General features: G+C 43.6%; 1 protein-coding gene across 2 annotated transcripts in view; it reads left to right on the top strand.

Annotated features, from left to right (window-relative positions):
- The window catches only part of itgb5 (integrin, beta 5), a 44,268-nt gene extending 31,938 nt beyond the window's left edge, over nt 1–12,330 (top strand). Inside the window, exons 12-16 of one of the 2 annotated variants that reach the window (XM_086144781.1) lie at nt 4,103–4,325; nt 5,040–5,140; nt 7,007–7,123; nt 9,447–9,613; nt 10,018–12,330. In XM_086144781.1, the coding sequence (XP_086000907.1) occupies nt 4,103–4,325; nt 5,040–5,140; nt 7,007–7,123; nt 9,447–9,613; nt 10,018–10,113 (704 nt within the window). In that variant the 3' untranslated portion in view covers nt 10,114–12,330. Of the gene's footprint in view, nt 1–4,102; nt 4,326–5,039; nt 5,141–7,003; nt 7,124–9,446; nt 9,614–10,017 lie in introns of both variants that reach the window. The other variant, XM_086144780.1, reaches the window with a different exon arrangement.
- The last annotated feature ends 2,207 nt before the right edge of the window (nt 12,331–14,537 follow it).

Genomic DNA, 14,537 nt, shown 5'->3' with positions numbered 1-14,537 from the left:
ATTAAGTAATGGACCGGCCTCCCCTGCCTCTACAGACTGCACGTCACTGCTGTGGAGGTGCGGAAGTGTCTAGGAGATGGTGTGGTAGAGTTTCTGACAGCATCTTAGAGAGTGAGAAGATGCCTGAAGAATGGAGACGAAATGTCATGGTGCCTATTTTTAAGAATTAAGGGGGATATGCGGAATTGCGACAATTATAGAGGGTTAAAGTTTGAGCCGTCCCATAATAATTAAGTAATGGGAAAGAGTAGTGGAAACTAGACTGAAAGCAGAAGTCAGCATTTGTGAATAGCAATATGGTTTCATGCCAAGCAAGAGTACTACGGATGCAGTATTTGCTTTGAAAATACTAATAAAGAAGTACAGAGAAGGCCAGAGGGATCTGCATTGTGTTGTTGTAGACCTAGATAAAGCATATGACAGGGTGCCAAGAGAGGAGCTCTGGTATTGTATGAGGAAATCTGGATTAGCAGAAAAGTATGTTAGACTGGTGCAGGATGTGTATCCTAGCTTTAAGACAGTGGTGTGGTGGGTTGTAGGGTTAACAGAGAAGTTCAAGTGGAGGTGGGACTCCATCGGGGATCAGCTCTGAGCCCCTTCTTGATTGCAGTGGTGTCACGATGTGCTGGGGCGGACTCGAGCAGGGAACCACACTTCGGGGCAGAGATGGGTGGAAAGCGCTTTTATTTGGTTGCAGACTGGACGGGACGGGTTGCAGACTGGACGGGACGGGTTGCAGACCGGACGGGACGGGTTGCAGACCGGACGGGACGGGTTGCAGACCGGACGGGACGGGTTGCAGACCGGACGGCAGAGGCTGGGCCTCAACAGTACGGATTGCGGGAGGGAACAGAGGTCACGCCGGCCGTCTGGGCCCGGCCGTGATTCGGGGAGGGAACAGAGGTCACGCCGGCCATCTGGGCCCGGCCGTGACTCGGGGAGGGAACAGAGGTCACGCCGGCCGTCTGGGCCCGGCCGTGACTCGGGGAGGGAACAGAGGTCACGCCGGCCGTCTGGGCCCGGCCGTGACTCGGGGAGGGAACAGAGGTCACGCCGGCCGTCTGGGCCCGGCCGTGACTCGGGGAGGGAACAGAGGTCACGCCGGCCGTCTGGGCCCGGCCGTGACTCGGGGAGGGAACAGAGGTCACGCCGGCCGTCTGGGCCCGGCCGTGACTCGGGGAGGGAACAGAGGTCACGCCGGCCGTCTGGGCCCGGCCGTGACTCGGGGAGGGAACAGAGGTCACGCCGGCCGTCTGGGCCCGGCCGTGACTCGGGGAGGGAACAGAGGTCACGCCGGCCGTCTGGGCCCGGCCGTGACTCGGGAAGGGAACAGAGGTCACGTCGGCCAACTGGGCCCGGCCGTGACTCGGGAAGGGAACAGAGGTCACGTCGGCCAACTGGGCCCGGCCGTGACTCGGGAAGGGAACAGAGGTCACGTCGGCCAACTGGGCCCGGCCGTGACTCGGGAAGGGAACAGAGGTCACGTCGGCCAACTGGGTCCGGTCATAGCAGGGGTGAGGTCCGGGTTGGCAGGGGTGAGGTCTGGGTCGTAGCAGGGCCCCACAGTAGTCCATGAGGACCACAATCCCCTGGCACCAGGCAGAGTGTGCCGCTGCCCTTCATAGGGATCTTGATTAGCGGCATCTGCTGCAGCTGGCGCAGATTACAACGGGGATCAGCTGTGAACCCTGACAAGTGGTGATGGACAGGCTGACAGATGAGTTTAGACAGGAATCTCCATGGACATGATGTTTGCAGATGACGTTGTTGTAATATTCCGTAGGAATATATTGTTGCTACAGCAGATATTTTGAGTTGGACAAACTGCACAACACCACTTCGACAACAGTCATACACAAACTCAAAGCATCGTTCACAAGGCATGGTATTCCTGAACTTGTGATCTCAGACAACGGTCCACAATACACAAGCAAGGAGTTTGAGGCATTTGCAAATACGTGGGAGTTCAAACACGTAACCTCAAGTCCACACCACCCACAGAGCAATGGTCTTGCAGAGAAAGCTGTCCACATCGCCAAGATGCTTATGGAAAAGGCCAAAGTTGATCGCAAGGATCCCTATTTGAGTCTACTTGAGTACCGCAATACACCCATTGACAATTTCAAATCACCAGCCCAGCTGCTGATGAGCCGACGCCTGAACTCAATTCTGCCATGCACCTCTCACCAGCTAAAACCAAAAGTGGCAAGCCACAAAGCTACTCATAGCATCAGAGCCTCTCGCCAAAGCTACCAAAAGAAATATTATGATAGATCCTCAAAGCCACTCTCAGCTCTTCATCCAGGACAAATGATTCGCTTTCGGGACAATGGACGTTGGAAACCAGCTGTTGTTGTTAGTACAGCAGACAGTGCCAGATCATACAACATCCAAACACCAGACGGAGTTCAGTATAGGAGAAATCGTCGCCACCTGATGGATTCTAAAGAAACCGTTCCCACTGGTGACCACTTTAAAGTTCAGCATGTACCTGAAGGGACTGACTGTAACTCGAAGTCACCACCAACTACTAGCTACCATACTCGTTCTGGCCGTGAGGTCAAACCTAGAGTATTTTAGATCTCTAGCCTTTGTCTATGTTTACCCTACATTTTCAGTCTATTTGGAAAATTGTTTGACGTTGCATACAAGCCACTTTTACTATACTCTATTTTGTTCCGCCGTAAGCTTTACCACAGAGACTAGTGCTTCCTTTAAAAGAAGGGGGATGTAATATTCCGTAGGAATTGATGCCTTAATGTTGATGCCTTAATGTTGATCCTTTAATGTTGAGCCTTTAATGTTGACGATACGTATACTATATAAGCGGTATCCTCCAACCGATTTTTGGGGGGCTTCTTCTTCTTATTCTCACTCTGGAATATGCTCTGCCATTAAATCAAACACCCGTTCTAACGTCCCACAGATCGTTCTTGTACACACGGTATATTTCTCGAACTGAGAAACATTACAATTGTGATCATTAGTGATAGCAGAAAACAGGTAAGGGAAACGCTAGAGTTGGAGGTATGCACTGGAAAGGAGAAAGAATGAAAGTTAGTTGCAGCAAGACAGAATATATGTGTGTGAATGAGAGGAACTCAGTTGGAACAGTGAGGTTACGGTGAGGGAGTGGAGATCTAGAAGTTGGAGGATTTCAGGTACTTTGGGTAAACAGTCCAGAGCAATGGAGAGTGTGGAAAAGAGGTGAAGAGACTGGTTAAAAAGAGACGGGTTAAAACTAGGTTGGAATGGGTGGAGAAAAGTGTCAGGTGTACAATTTGATAGAAGATTATTGTTCAGAATGAAAGAAAAGATGTACAAGACAGTGGTGAGACCAGCAATGCTGTATGGCGTAGAAATAATTACAGTGACCAAAAGACAGGAGGCAGAGCTAGAGGTTGCAGAGATGAGATTTTGAGGTTCTCTTTGGGAGTGACCAGGATGGATAGGATCAGGAATGAGTCTATCAGCAGAACAGCACATGTTTATTATTTTAATACCAACTGATAATATTTTTTTTTTCTTCAGCAAACTGTCAGTTTTCTAATTAACTGCCTAAAAGTCAGAATGACATTACCTTTTGCTTAAATGTCAGTGAGAACTTCCCTTGCAGCTACAAAAAATATACAGGACAGAATTTGGAAAAATACTCTACATGATATATTCAAACGGCAAGCAAGTTAGTACTTACAACCAAATGACAGTTTGAGATAGAAGCATGGCCATTTCAAAATGACAGCCAGCATTGGTGCTCATTAATGTGCTTGTGGCTGGAAGGAGGCAGGACCGTGCCGCCAGGTTCCTGTGAGGAGGAATATTGGCATTAATAGCAGTGTTTTATTGCTAATGGTTTGGAGATGAATAAATAACGCTTGTGTGTTTGCTAGAGGTCCCAGTGCATTTTTCTGTGCATTTTCATCGCTGTTTTGCAAAAGTGAATCCACACGATTTTATCTATTTTGATACTTCTGCACCTGTCACCTAACTTCCCCTCCTCCTTTTCCTGTAAAGTAAATCGACCTTGCTTTTCGATTTATGGGTCAGCCTTTATAGATTCCTTGTACCCTGACGACCTCCTCTCTTCTCACATACCCTGTAGGTCACGGAGAATGTCACTGTGGGGAGTGCAAGTGCCACGCTGGCTACATTGGCGACAACTGTAACTGCTCGACTGAGACGTCGTTGTGCATTTCGGATGACGAACGGATGTGTAGCGGTCGAGGAGTCTGCGTGTGCGGCCGCTGCCAGTGCACAGAGGCCGGAGCCTTTGGGGACACGTGTGAAAAATGTCCCACCTGCCCAGACGCCTGTGGGACCAAAAGGTGAAGAATCCTTGTCTCTTCCTATAGTGGTGCTTACCCTTTTCCTCAGCTGACCAGTGGAGGTTGCGATAGATACCACAGCAATCTAAGAAAGGTCCAGCAAATCAAGTCTTAGTCTAAACCCTCAACATTTCCCCATGTCAGGGCTTATCTCAGCTTTGGTAACAAAGTCTTGACATCAAATGCCAAGGCTTTCTTTGACTTCAGATAATTAAACTGTCCCGGTGCTGTTTGAACTTGCTCACCTCTTTGAGGTCTGGGTTAAAAGTGCATTACGGGGCTAGACAGAGGTCTTTCTGTGTGGGCCTCAGACGAACAGCCATGCCTTTTTATCGCCTCATGGCTCTGGTTTTTGCTTGGTGATAGTTATCTATAGAATGACCTTTCACTCTTGAACAGACATGAGCTTGGGTCATCTCGGCTTTTTAACTGTGTTTGCTGCCCTTTTCCCCTGCCCCTTAATTTTAACATGCAAGCAGCAATGAGAATGAAGGAAGAGCTGACAAGAGAGAGGTTTATTTAGTTTAAAACTTGGCTTATGATTTTACATTAATTCCAAAGTGGGACCCAGGGTTTTCCATGTGTAAATATGTTTGTAGATGGTTGCAGATGTACAAAAAAATGAACCAACACAAGTGTGCCAGATCAGATTTGAGAATTGAGAATTATATTGTGATGTTTTTTCTTTCCATTTAACTTGCCCTTCTACTACAGGGAGTGTATAGAGTGCCGGCTCTTCAACTCAGGACAGCTTGCAGACAACCGCACCTGCCAGCGTCTGTGCAAGGATGAAATCCTCACTGTGGAGACCCTCAGTAAGTAAATATGGGTACTTTAAATACACAGACAGTCACTGGCTGATGTTGAGTGTCACTTATTTTGACTCCTGACCTCCTTTTCCTCCTCCTCTGTCACTGTTATTATTCAATTCCTGGCTGTTAAAGTAAAACCATGCTAAAATGATCAAAAGTTTTAAACCAATGAGACACAGTTTTAGCACATCCGACCCAGGAGAGTAATTCTAGTTCTCAGTGATTATTTACTCCTTTACTAACTATCAATGTGATTCAAAGTGGTAGATCAATTAAAAAAGAAAATAGCTGTTCGTTCTCACTCACTCTTTTTTTTTAATAAAATATAAATATTAATCAGAGGACACTGGAAACATTTCAAAGGCAGTACATTTCAAAGCAGTACATATTTCAGTTTGGGATTTTTTAAGTGAAAAGTGAGACTGGCGTACTTGGAAACTGAAAAAGAAATCCTGGTTTTCTGTCGTTTTATCCATTAGCTCCTGATTTTTTGCCATCTTTTTTTATGAAATCAGTTAAACATTTTTTTGATATTTTCTTATTGATTTTTGTTTATAAAACTTTGCAGTGAACTGACTAAAACCGAGGAAGAACCTTGCCCTTTGAATTTCAGCAACAAATAGAAGACATCACTAATTAGTTTCGCAAACACTCCAAACCAAATACCAGGAGGAAAGGCTGTTCCTCACTCGTCAACCAAACTCTTACTTTACATCATAAATTTTAGAAGAAAATTATTTTTCAATATAAGAAAAATTGAGTCTAGGGACATTAAATATTTCTTGGTGAAATCAAATAGACTAAATGTATTCTTCATTTGATTTTAAAGTGCCTGGATTTCACCAAAGTTTGAGAGAAATTGTCACATTTCAGTCATCTGTCATTGTTTGGTTACTGCAGTTTTATCGATGCAACCTTGAGTATCAGACAATCACTATCTTTAATAATCAATTATTTTTGTTCTAGCTTTTAAACCATGCTGCTCAACACATCAAATCTAGAGGGTGTGTTTAGCAAAGCAGATACATATTTGTTATCCCAGGGTCATGTCCTTTCTCTCTGTTCTGTCTCCCCATTGTTCTGCTGTGGCAGTTATGAATGTCTACCAGCAATGTGAAAGTCCTCATTCTTACATCTTAATTCAGAGTTTAGATACATGTTGTGCTGTCAGTTCAGAATTAAGAGCTCCTGCTTTGGTGTTGAGCTGAAGCTTCTCGCATCTTTTCTCATTAGAAATAGTCTTTGTGCCCTGATGTCCTGAAAAGCCTAACAGGGAAAGCACACTGATTTACAGACACACTGGGATGCTGCGCAGCGGTGAAAGAATGGGCTGGCAGCTTCATGCAGAGCCTATTTTGGGATCATCTCATATTGGCCTAGCCTGACTTGGGCCCAGATCTGTGTGATTCATAGCATTCCTCACGAGTTCAGCCATCTGACTGGCTTTAATGGACTCCACATGTACAATCCTGATCTTTTGTGCATGAAAAAGGAGGGTCGACTGCAGGGAGGGCCGGGCTGTCGGACCTCAACCCCCCAGTAATAAGGGGCATTGCCTGCCTTTGTTTTCCTCACTGTTCCAATTTTTATTTATTTATTTAGCTGTGAGATTGCCAAGTTATGATTTAACAGCAAATACGCTCAGGCTGGTCAAACTCGGTTGCAACTTACCTCATCTTGGGCTCTTTCAAAACCACACAAGATGTAATGACATACTGTATAAACTACTTCCCAAATACAGCTCAAAGCACAGCTGTCTTAGGGTCCAGTAATGAAATGCGTTAAGATTTCCTCTTTTTAAGAAATTAATTTCACATTGTTAGCCCTAGACGGCAAACTCAACTGAAATTGTTTGTTTTTGTCCAGAAGCCGAGGATCCCGGTGCTGTGCTTTGTGTGTACAAGACAGACAACGATTGTGTGATGAAGTTCACGTATTCTGAGCACGCCAGCGGACAATCCATCCTCACAGCCCTTAAAGAGCCAGGTCAGTGCAAATAGCAACAGCTGCTTTTCCATGAGTGCGCCTTTTTAACTGAGAGGGGATTTAAGATGGGCACCTGCTAAAACCAAGCACCCTTTTATTTACATTTGTGGCTGGTCTGTCAGCAACCACCACATTTGTTCAACAGGATGCTGTTTCTGCTCTTCGGAGTTAAAGAATGATTTCGGATCAGCTTTTAAAGCTGAAGAGAATGTCATTTTATTATTGTTTCAGAGACTCCTCTAGGGGCGTTCTGTGATGTCTATTCTTGAATTTCACAGGGTCTCTTCCACTAGTGTGTGATAGATACATGCAAAGACAAACAATCCCCCAAATTGTAATAATTATAAATAATTTGAAACATGTGACTCAAAATACCAAGTTGTAATGAATGAACAAACTATTTCCTTTTATTTGCTTTTATGAGCTGCAAAGAAACCTTTGAATCAGCAACCACTACCCATATGCTTACAAGTAGTACACTCACTTTTCCCAAATTTCCTTTAGTGTGTACACACAAGCATATATGTCAAGGCATTGCGGCTGCAGCAACCAGTTCAAGATGCTGAAAGTGTAAGAAAAGAAGAACGATACTTTTTGGACTATAAGTCGCGCCAGAGTATAAGCCGCACCAGCCAAAAAAGGTATAATGATGGAGAAAAAAAACCTATATAAGTCGCTCTGGACTAAGTGGCATTTGCTGTGGGGTTATTTGACTACCTTCTCCCAGCAGCTGTGGCTATCTAGTGTTTAGCCCACGAGTAGCTATTTTTGTCTTCTTCATTGCAGTTAAACTATCAGCGTGCCATGGACCAGTATCTCCTTGAGCCAGTCCCACACCTATCAAACCGAATAACCAGATCATACTGGATAGGTCAAGGCCCGGGTTAACAACGACCACCATTGGTACTGATGACCTACAGGGAACCAATGGAAACTGGGCTACTGTAGGTCAAAGAAGGAGAGGAGGATCGTGTGTTCGAATGCAGAGAGAGAAGAGGAAAGGCAAGAGTCTGGATTGAGAGTAGGGACTTTGAATATTGGGGCTATGACAGGAAAAGGTAGAGAGTTGGTCGACATGATGCAGAGAAGGAAAGTGGATAAAATGTGTGTCAAGGAGACCAGGTGCAAAGGTAGTAAGGCTAGAAGTTGTACTATCATGGTACTGACTGGAAGAGAAATGGAATAGGAGTTATCTTGAAAAAGGAGTTTGATAGGAAAGTTCTGGAGGTGAAAAGAATGTCAGATAGACTTATGAGTCTGAAACTGGAAATTGAAGGTGGGATGTATGGTGTTGTGCTGTTTGAGTAACAGAGAAGTTCAAGGTGGAGGTGGGACTCCATCAGGAAACAGCTCTGAGCCCCTTCTTGTTTGAAGTGGTGAGGGACAGGCCGACAGATGAAGTTAGACAGCAATCTCCATGGAGCATGATGTGAGGCTACAGGGAGTGGAGATCAAGAAGTTGAGGACTTCGGGGAATTGTGGTCAACAGTCCAGAGCAGCGGAGAATGTGAGAAAGAGGTAAAGAGATGGGTTCAAGAAGGTTGGAATGGGTGGAGAAAAATGTCAGGGTTGCTATGCAATAGTAGACTATCAGCCAGAATGAAAGGAAAGATGTACAAGACAGAGGTGAGACCAGCGAGGCTGTATGGCCTAGAAACAGTTCCAATGACGAAAAGACGTGGAGATGAAGATGCTAAGGTTCACTTTGGGAGTTGGATAGGATCAGGAATGAGTCTATCAGCTGGATAGCACATTAGATGTTTTGGACAGAAGGCCAGAGAAGCCAGGCTGAGATGGTTCAGTTATCTACAGGGGAGGGATAGTGAATATATTGGTAGACGTATGCTGGAATTGGAGCTGGCAGGAAGGAGGTCTTGAGGAAGACCAAAGAGAAGATTTATGGATGTAGTGAGAGAGGATATTAAGGTAGTCTGTGTGAAAGAAGAGGATACAGGGAATAGGGTTAGATAAGGTCGATTTGTTGTGGCAACTCCTGAAGGGAAAAGCCGAAAGGAGAAGTGAGGGCATGTATCCTCAATATTGACTACCCTTAAATTAAAAAGTGGACGCAAATCTGATGTTTACTTAAAGCTCAGACCAGCAGTGTTTGAGAAAACTGCAGATACTTGGGTGTAAAACTGTTTTTAAGTATAAAGCAATGAAGCTGCATCTTTGGAGATTTTTAACAAGACTTGCGGTCAAATCAAATTTTTCTGAAACAAAGGGGTATTTTTTTGTTGTTTGTTTTTTTTTTTCTTCAAATATATTGTTTGTTGGTGATCATGAGTCCCCTGGTGTGTCCTCATTTGTCCTTATATGTCAGAGTGCGGCGGGGGGCCAGATGTCCTGTTGGTGCTCCTGGCTGTGGTGGGCAGCATCTTGCTGGTGGGGGTGGTACTACTTGCTGTGTGGAAGCTGGTCATCACTATCCATGACCGACGGGAGTTTGCACGGTTCCAGACAGCACGCTCACGTGCACGATACGAGATGGTAAGGATTGGATGTTTTTGGTCAGAATTACATAGATGCAGCATCAATAATAGTATGAAATACTGTTGACAGGAAAACCCACCTTCTTCATGAAAATCACACATTAGAATCATTGCTGAAATAAGTCTGAAGGTCCCCCCCTCCCCCTTCCACACACACACAAATACCGTGTAAATGGAGGTAATGGTGTGAGTGATGGGGCTGCAGGGCTATATCTGCTAGGATGTTCATGGGATGGCTGGCAGTCCTGAGCCTCCCAGGCCAAAGCGTATATAGCTTTGACCTTGGCTGACTTTGACCTTTTTAATCAGATAACGGCTGTATGTGATCATCGATGACGCGTGCGGACACTGTATCAACACGAGACAACCTAACCCCACTCCCACCCCTCCCTCTTGTCACAGGCCTCCAATCCTCTGTACAAGCAGCCTGTCTCCACACACTTCGTCGAGACAGATTTCAACATGTACGGAAAGTCCTACAACGGAGGGGTCCACTGATGCCCCAGCATGTACTGCTGCAAGACCAGTCTAAGTAGTGGATGCCTGGAGGACAGGGCCAATGTGGACTGAACACTCAACTCTCCCCCCACCCACCCACCCGCAGCAGATGGCCCACATCTCATAACATCACTGAAATGATCTAGACTGTGTTGGAGGGAGGACCTCCTGGTCTTCTTATTCTTTGAAAGGGAGGAGGCGTATAAAGACATGACTTCTCTTCCCTTGTCCACACAGTTCCATCAATGGTGGAGCAAGTGTGAGGCTGCGCCTCCCCAAGACAGAGAACAGGGCATCCACAGGCCAACAAGCGAAGCAAACATTTTTGAACCACACACAACCACCGTTCTTTGTACAGAGCAAGGCATTGGCTTACAGGTGTATTATTTTATAAATACACACAGTGCCATTTTTGTATTTTTTTTTGTATATACTATGCATCCAACAACAGGGTGTGACCCAGAATAAAATCAGATTCGGTGAACTTCAGTTAGTTTGAAAGCGACATAATTAAAAAAAAAAAGCACATGGCCACGATGACATCCTTAGACTAACATGTACTAAGCAATAGACTCTTTACCTTCATTTTGCACATTGAATATTTAGATTCATGTCTTGTAAGGATTAAGGTGTGTGTGTATGTGTGTGTGTGTGGGTGCTTGTGCTTGTGTGTGCCTGTGTGCGCGTGCGTGCGTGTGTGCGCGTGCATGCATGCTTCAAATGCTCCACTCTACCCTCTCACGAGGTCTACAGGTGGCAGTGTAACAGAGCAACGTTGGGCATTTCGTCAGCATTTTCAACAATGTTGAAAAGTTCTGCTTTTATGATTTCCCGAGAACCACTGATTTTTTTTTTAATTTTAAGTATAGCTGCAATTTGGATACGTGGAGGGAACCCTTGGTAAAATGTCACCTGTACTTTACTATTAAAAAGTCTAACTGAACATTTGAATATCTGCCACCATTGCGACTATATTGGGCTGCAACAATTTGGATATTCAATAATAAAGTGCTTTATTTGATATCTAGGTGTAAAGACCTCCTTTAGGGCTCTATTAAACTTGTTTATTTGCAGTTTATGGCCTTTTCAGAGACTAAAAATGATTTTTACCAAATGGCAAAGTTACATCCCTGTTTGATAGCAATGAGGCCTATCTATTTGGACTGACTGAAAATAAAATCCCTCCCATCATTTCCATGTTAAAAAAGAAACTTAAGACTCACTGCTGTGTTCTGCTAGTTGCGGCACAATGGCACCCCTTTTGTTTTGGCGAAAACTTGTCTTCTTGCTTTTTAGCTAATTTTTGCCGCCATGGTTCCTTCGACTGCAAGTATCCACCCCACCTCCATAAGCCAAATGAAACCGTGAAAGGACCTTTGGTAAACTTTCAGATGTCAAAAAAAAAACGTCTTGGTCATGAAAACTTATTTAAAAGATGAACAATACACAAACATGCAACTGTGGTGTGAATCATCCTAATTATGATTATGGGGGAAAGAAAGTCTCTTCCAGCAAAGCTTTTGTAAAGAGATGAATCGCCCGGTCGTTGACTAAAGTGCCGATGCCGGTGGGAACATCCAGTGCCTCATTTGCTTCCAAATAACTGTAAGCTGATACTCCTGTTGATCTCAAGGAAAGAATCCTCTTCTTGCAACTGAACTGAGATTTAAATGATTTTTCAGGCTCTAAAGTTTCTTCATGTAAATCTGGTGTTTTCCTGTCAATATTTAAACAAAAACTGAATATCCAATCTATGCATCTTAAATCTCTCGGAAATGGATTCTTTACCAGATCCCACCAAATCCACTGTCGTGGAAACCGCCTTAACACGATACCACAGTTTTTTTTTATTAAATTCATATAGTAATTAGCAGTAGCTTATGACCGGGTGCTATTTTAAAGTGTCTCTGCTGGAAATTTCTCCTTCAGCAGAGAAGTAAAAACAGCAGGGAGCAAATATTGGGTGTTTCCAATCTACCGAGTCTGTAAAGGGTTAGGGGCTTGAAGTTGTGTCTAAAAATTGTGTGCTGAGTGAAAAACTTCTGTAAATAATATGGGGGTGTATATGCGTGCAGACAATGGCAAGTGAAATTAAAGATTTCCAGCCAGGCCTGTGGATAGCCTCCTTCCATGCATCAACCATCAACTACACAACAACATCAGTGTAACAACACTGCCCGTGCAATAAAAACAATAAAATGCGCTTCTGCCAGAAAAGCCAGTGAGCATGTCGTGTTTTGGCCTCTGTCCCAATCTGATGTCTATTTTTAAAGCAGATTCAAGAAAAATCCTGACTTCAAAGTAACGTGAAACATCTGCTTACAGTGGTACAGCTATGTGATCACGCCTAGGACGACCGCTCTAGTGTGCCTGCTGTAATATACACTTCAGAGGCTAGACCTCTCCAATGTTGATGAACTTTCATCAAAACAACCCTATTATTATATCAAACCATCATTCTTTCATTCATTATCCACACTTTTCTTGCAGTCTGGTTCGGGGGAGGTGGGGGACTAAGGCCTCTCCCAGCTATCATCAGGCAAGAGGCAGGTTCACTCAGGACTGGTTGCCAGTCGATCACAGGGACACATATAGAGGCACATCCGCAATATATTTTTAGACTGGGTAGAGCACCTGCAGACAAGGGGGAGGACATGGAGATGCCACACATAAAAGCCCCCCCTGTAGGAATCCAACCAGGGACCTTGCAGATTTATGTAACCATCAACCTACTTTCAAATTCAGACATGTCTGAATTTGGCAATAATTTCAAGTGTGTGTGTGTGTGTGTGTGTGTGTGTGTGTGTGTGTGTGTGTGCTCGAGAATATATGTACAGAGAGAGAGAGAGAGAGAGAGAGAGAGAGAGAGAGAAAGAGATCATATCATTTGCATTCACATAAATGAAGATACAGTTTTATTACTTTCCACAGAAATTTGAAAGATATAAAAGTCTCAGGAGGGACACATAATATAACAATGCAATAAGTGCACATTGCAAAAAATGTTAATTTCAAGATGTGTGAACACTGAAAACCAGGGATGAGAAGAATAGATAAAGGTGACACTGGGAAATATTTTCACTAACCTAATTCTGATTTTTTAGTATTACTTCATTGTAATGACTATAAATTATCTTTACAATTTTCCTCAGGGTGATCTGTCTTACAAGTATGGTAACAATACTTTGTCCTGTCAGTTCCAGAGGAAAAGTGAACTGAAAGCTTGGATCTATCATTCTGTTGACACACAAGTTAACTAATGGATTGGCTGATGATACTTGTTGCCGTCATTCATGGATTAACACAGAAATGATTTCAGAGACAATGAATGATGAAGTCAACCAACAGTAATGTTTTTGAACTTAATACCAATAAAATGCGATTAAAAACCCTGACCTCATTTTTGAAGACAGGGAAATTCCATGTGTCTTTTGTTCCACATTTCTAATAATTGATTTTCTAAATTCTGATGGGAGCTTACAATTTCACACATAAATAATCCACACATTTAGACAATATTACGAAGTGTTTAGACAATATTACTGTTATAAAGCATTATTAACAACAATTGTTTGAAGTCGCAAGATTTGAAGCTCACACAAGATTAAGATTTTATTTTATATAGCATTTTTGTTTTTAACCAAATATGAACTGCATGGATCACTTGCCTTCTTATTTTCATTGTGTGTGTGTGTGTGCTGAATATGAAGGCCAGACAGCTGAGGTCACTCTTCACACCCTTCTGAGAAAAGCTTTTCCACAGCATACAATCATTTCTGACACAATGACATTTTCAGTCGTGGGTTTTCTTAGTTTCATGGCATTTGCTTTCTTTCCCAATGAAATTTTGATTCCTTTCTCTTTCTTCTTCTTTTCTTTTTTCTCATTGAACTTGCATTGTTGGTGGAAGTGAAAATGATGAATATGCGGCAGCACCCTGATGTGTCAAGAGCTGAGTGGGCATTTTTGCTTACAGTTCAAAAGCCGTTGATGTACAATCAGATGCAATTTTAGAAATGTTAAATACTCGAAGTGCGAGTCCTCTATATGACTATAGCCATTTTTGAATTAATGCATTAAAATGCAGATCGGGATTGTTATTTTCTATGCAACAAAAAAGCAGAAATAAAAACTAATAATGACTTTTTGCCGGGAATGTGTCTGTGTGGGTCAAGGCCTAACAGCTGAGCTCATGCATCACAGCCCTCTGAGAAAGGCTTATTCACAAGACAAGTCCTTCTTTACTTCACTTTCAGATCATCAATCTATTTTAAGATGCATTAAAGTAAATGTTGCTTTTAAACTGGCAAGTCTAGCAAGAATCTAAAATCATCCCCGGTCGAGAGACCAAATGGGTTATTGTTGTGTTAATCCAGTGCTTCTCAATTATTTTCGGTTACACCCCCCTAGCAAGAAGAAAACAA

Source organism: Fistularia commersonii, chromosome 4 (genome assembly GCF_037954325.1).
Source record: "Fistularia commersonii isolate RoL2024-O1a breed Wild chromosome 4, RoL_Fcom_v1.0, whole genome shotgun sequence".
Classification (NCBI taxonomy): domain Eukaryota; kingdom Metazoa; phylum Chordata; class Actinopteri; order Syngnathiformes; family Fistulariidae; genus Fistularia; species Fistularia commersonii.
The sequence above is the reverse complement of the archived record's forward strand: the minus strand, read 5'-3'. Positions and strand labels throughout refer to the sequence as shown.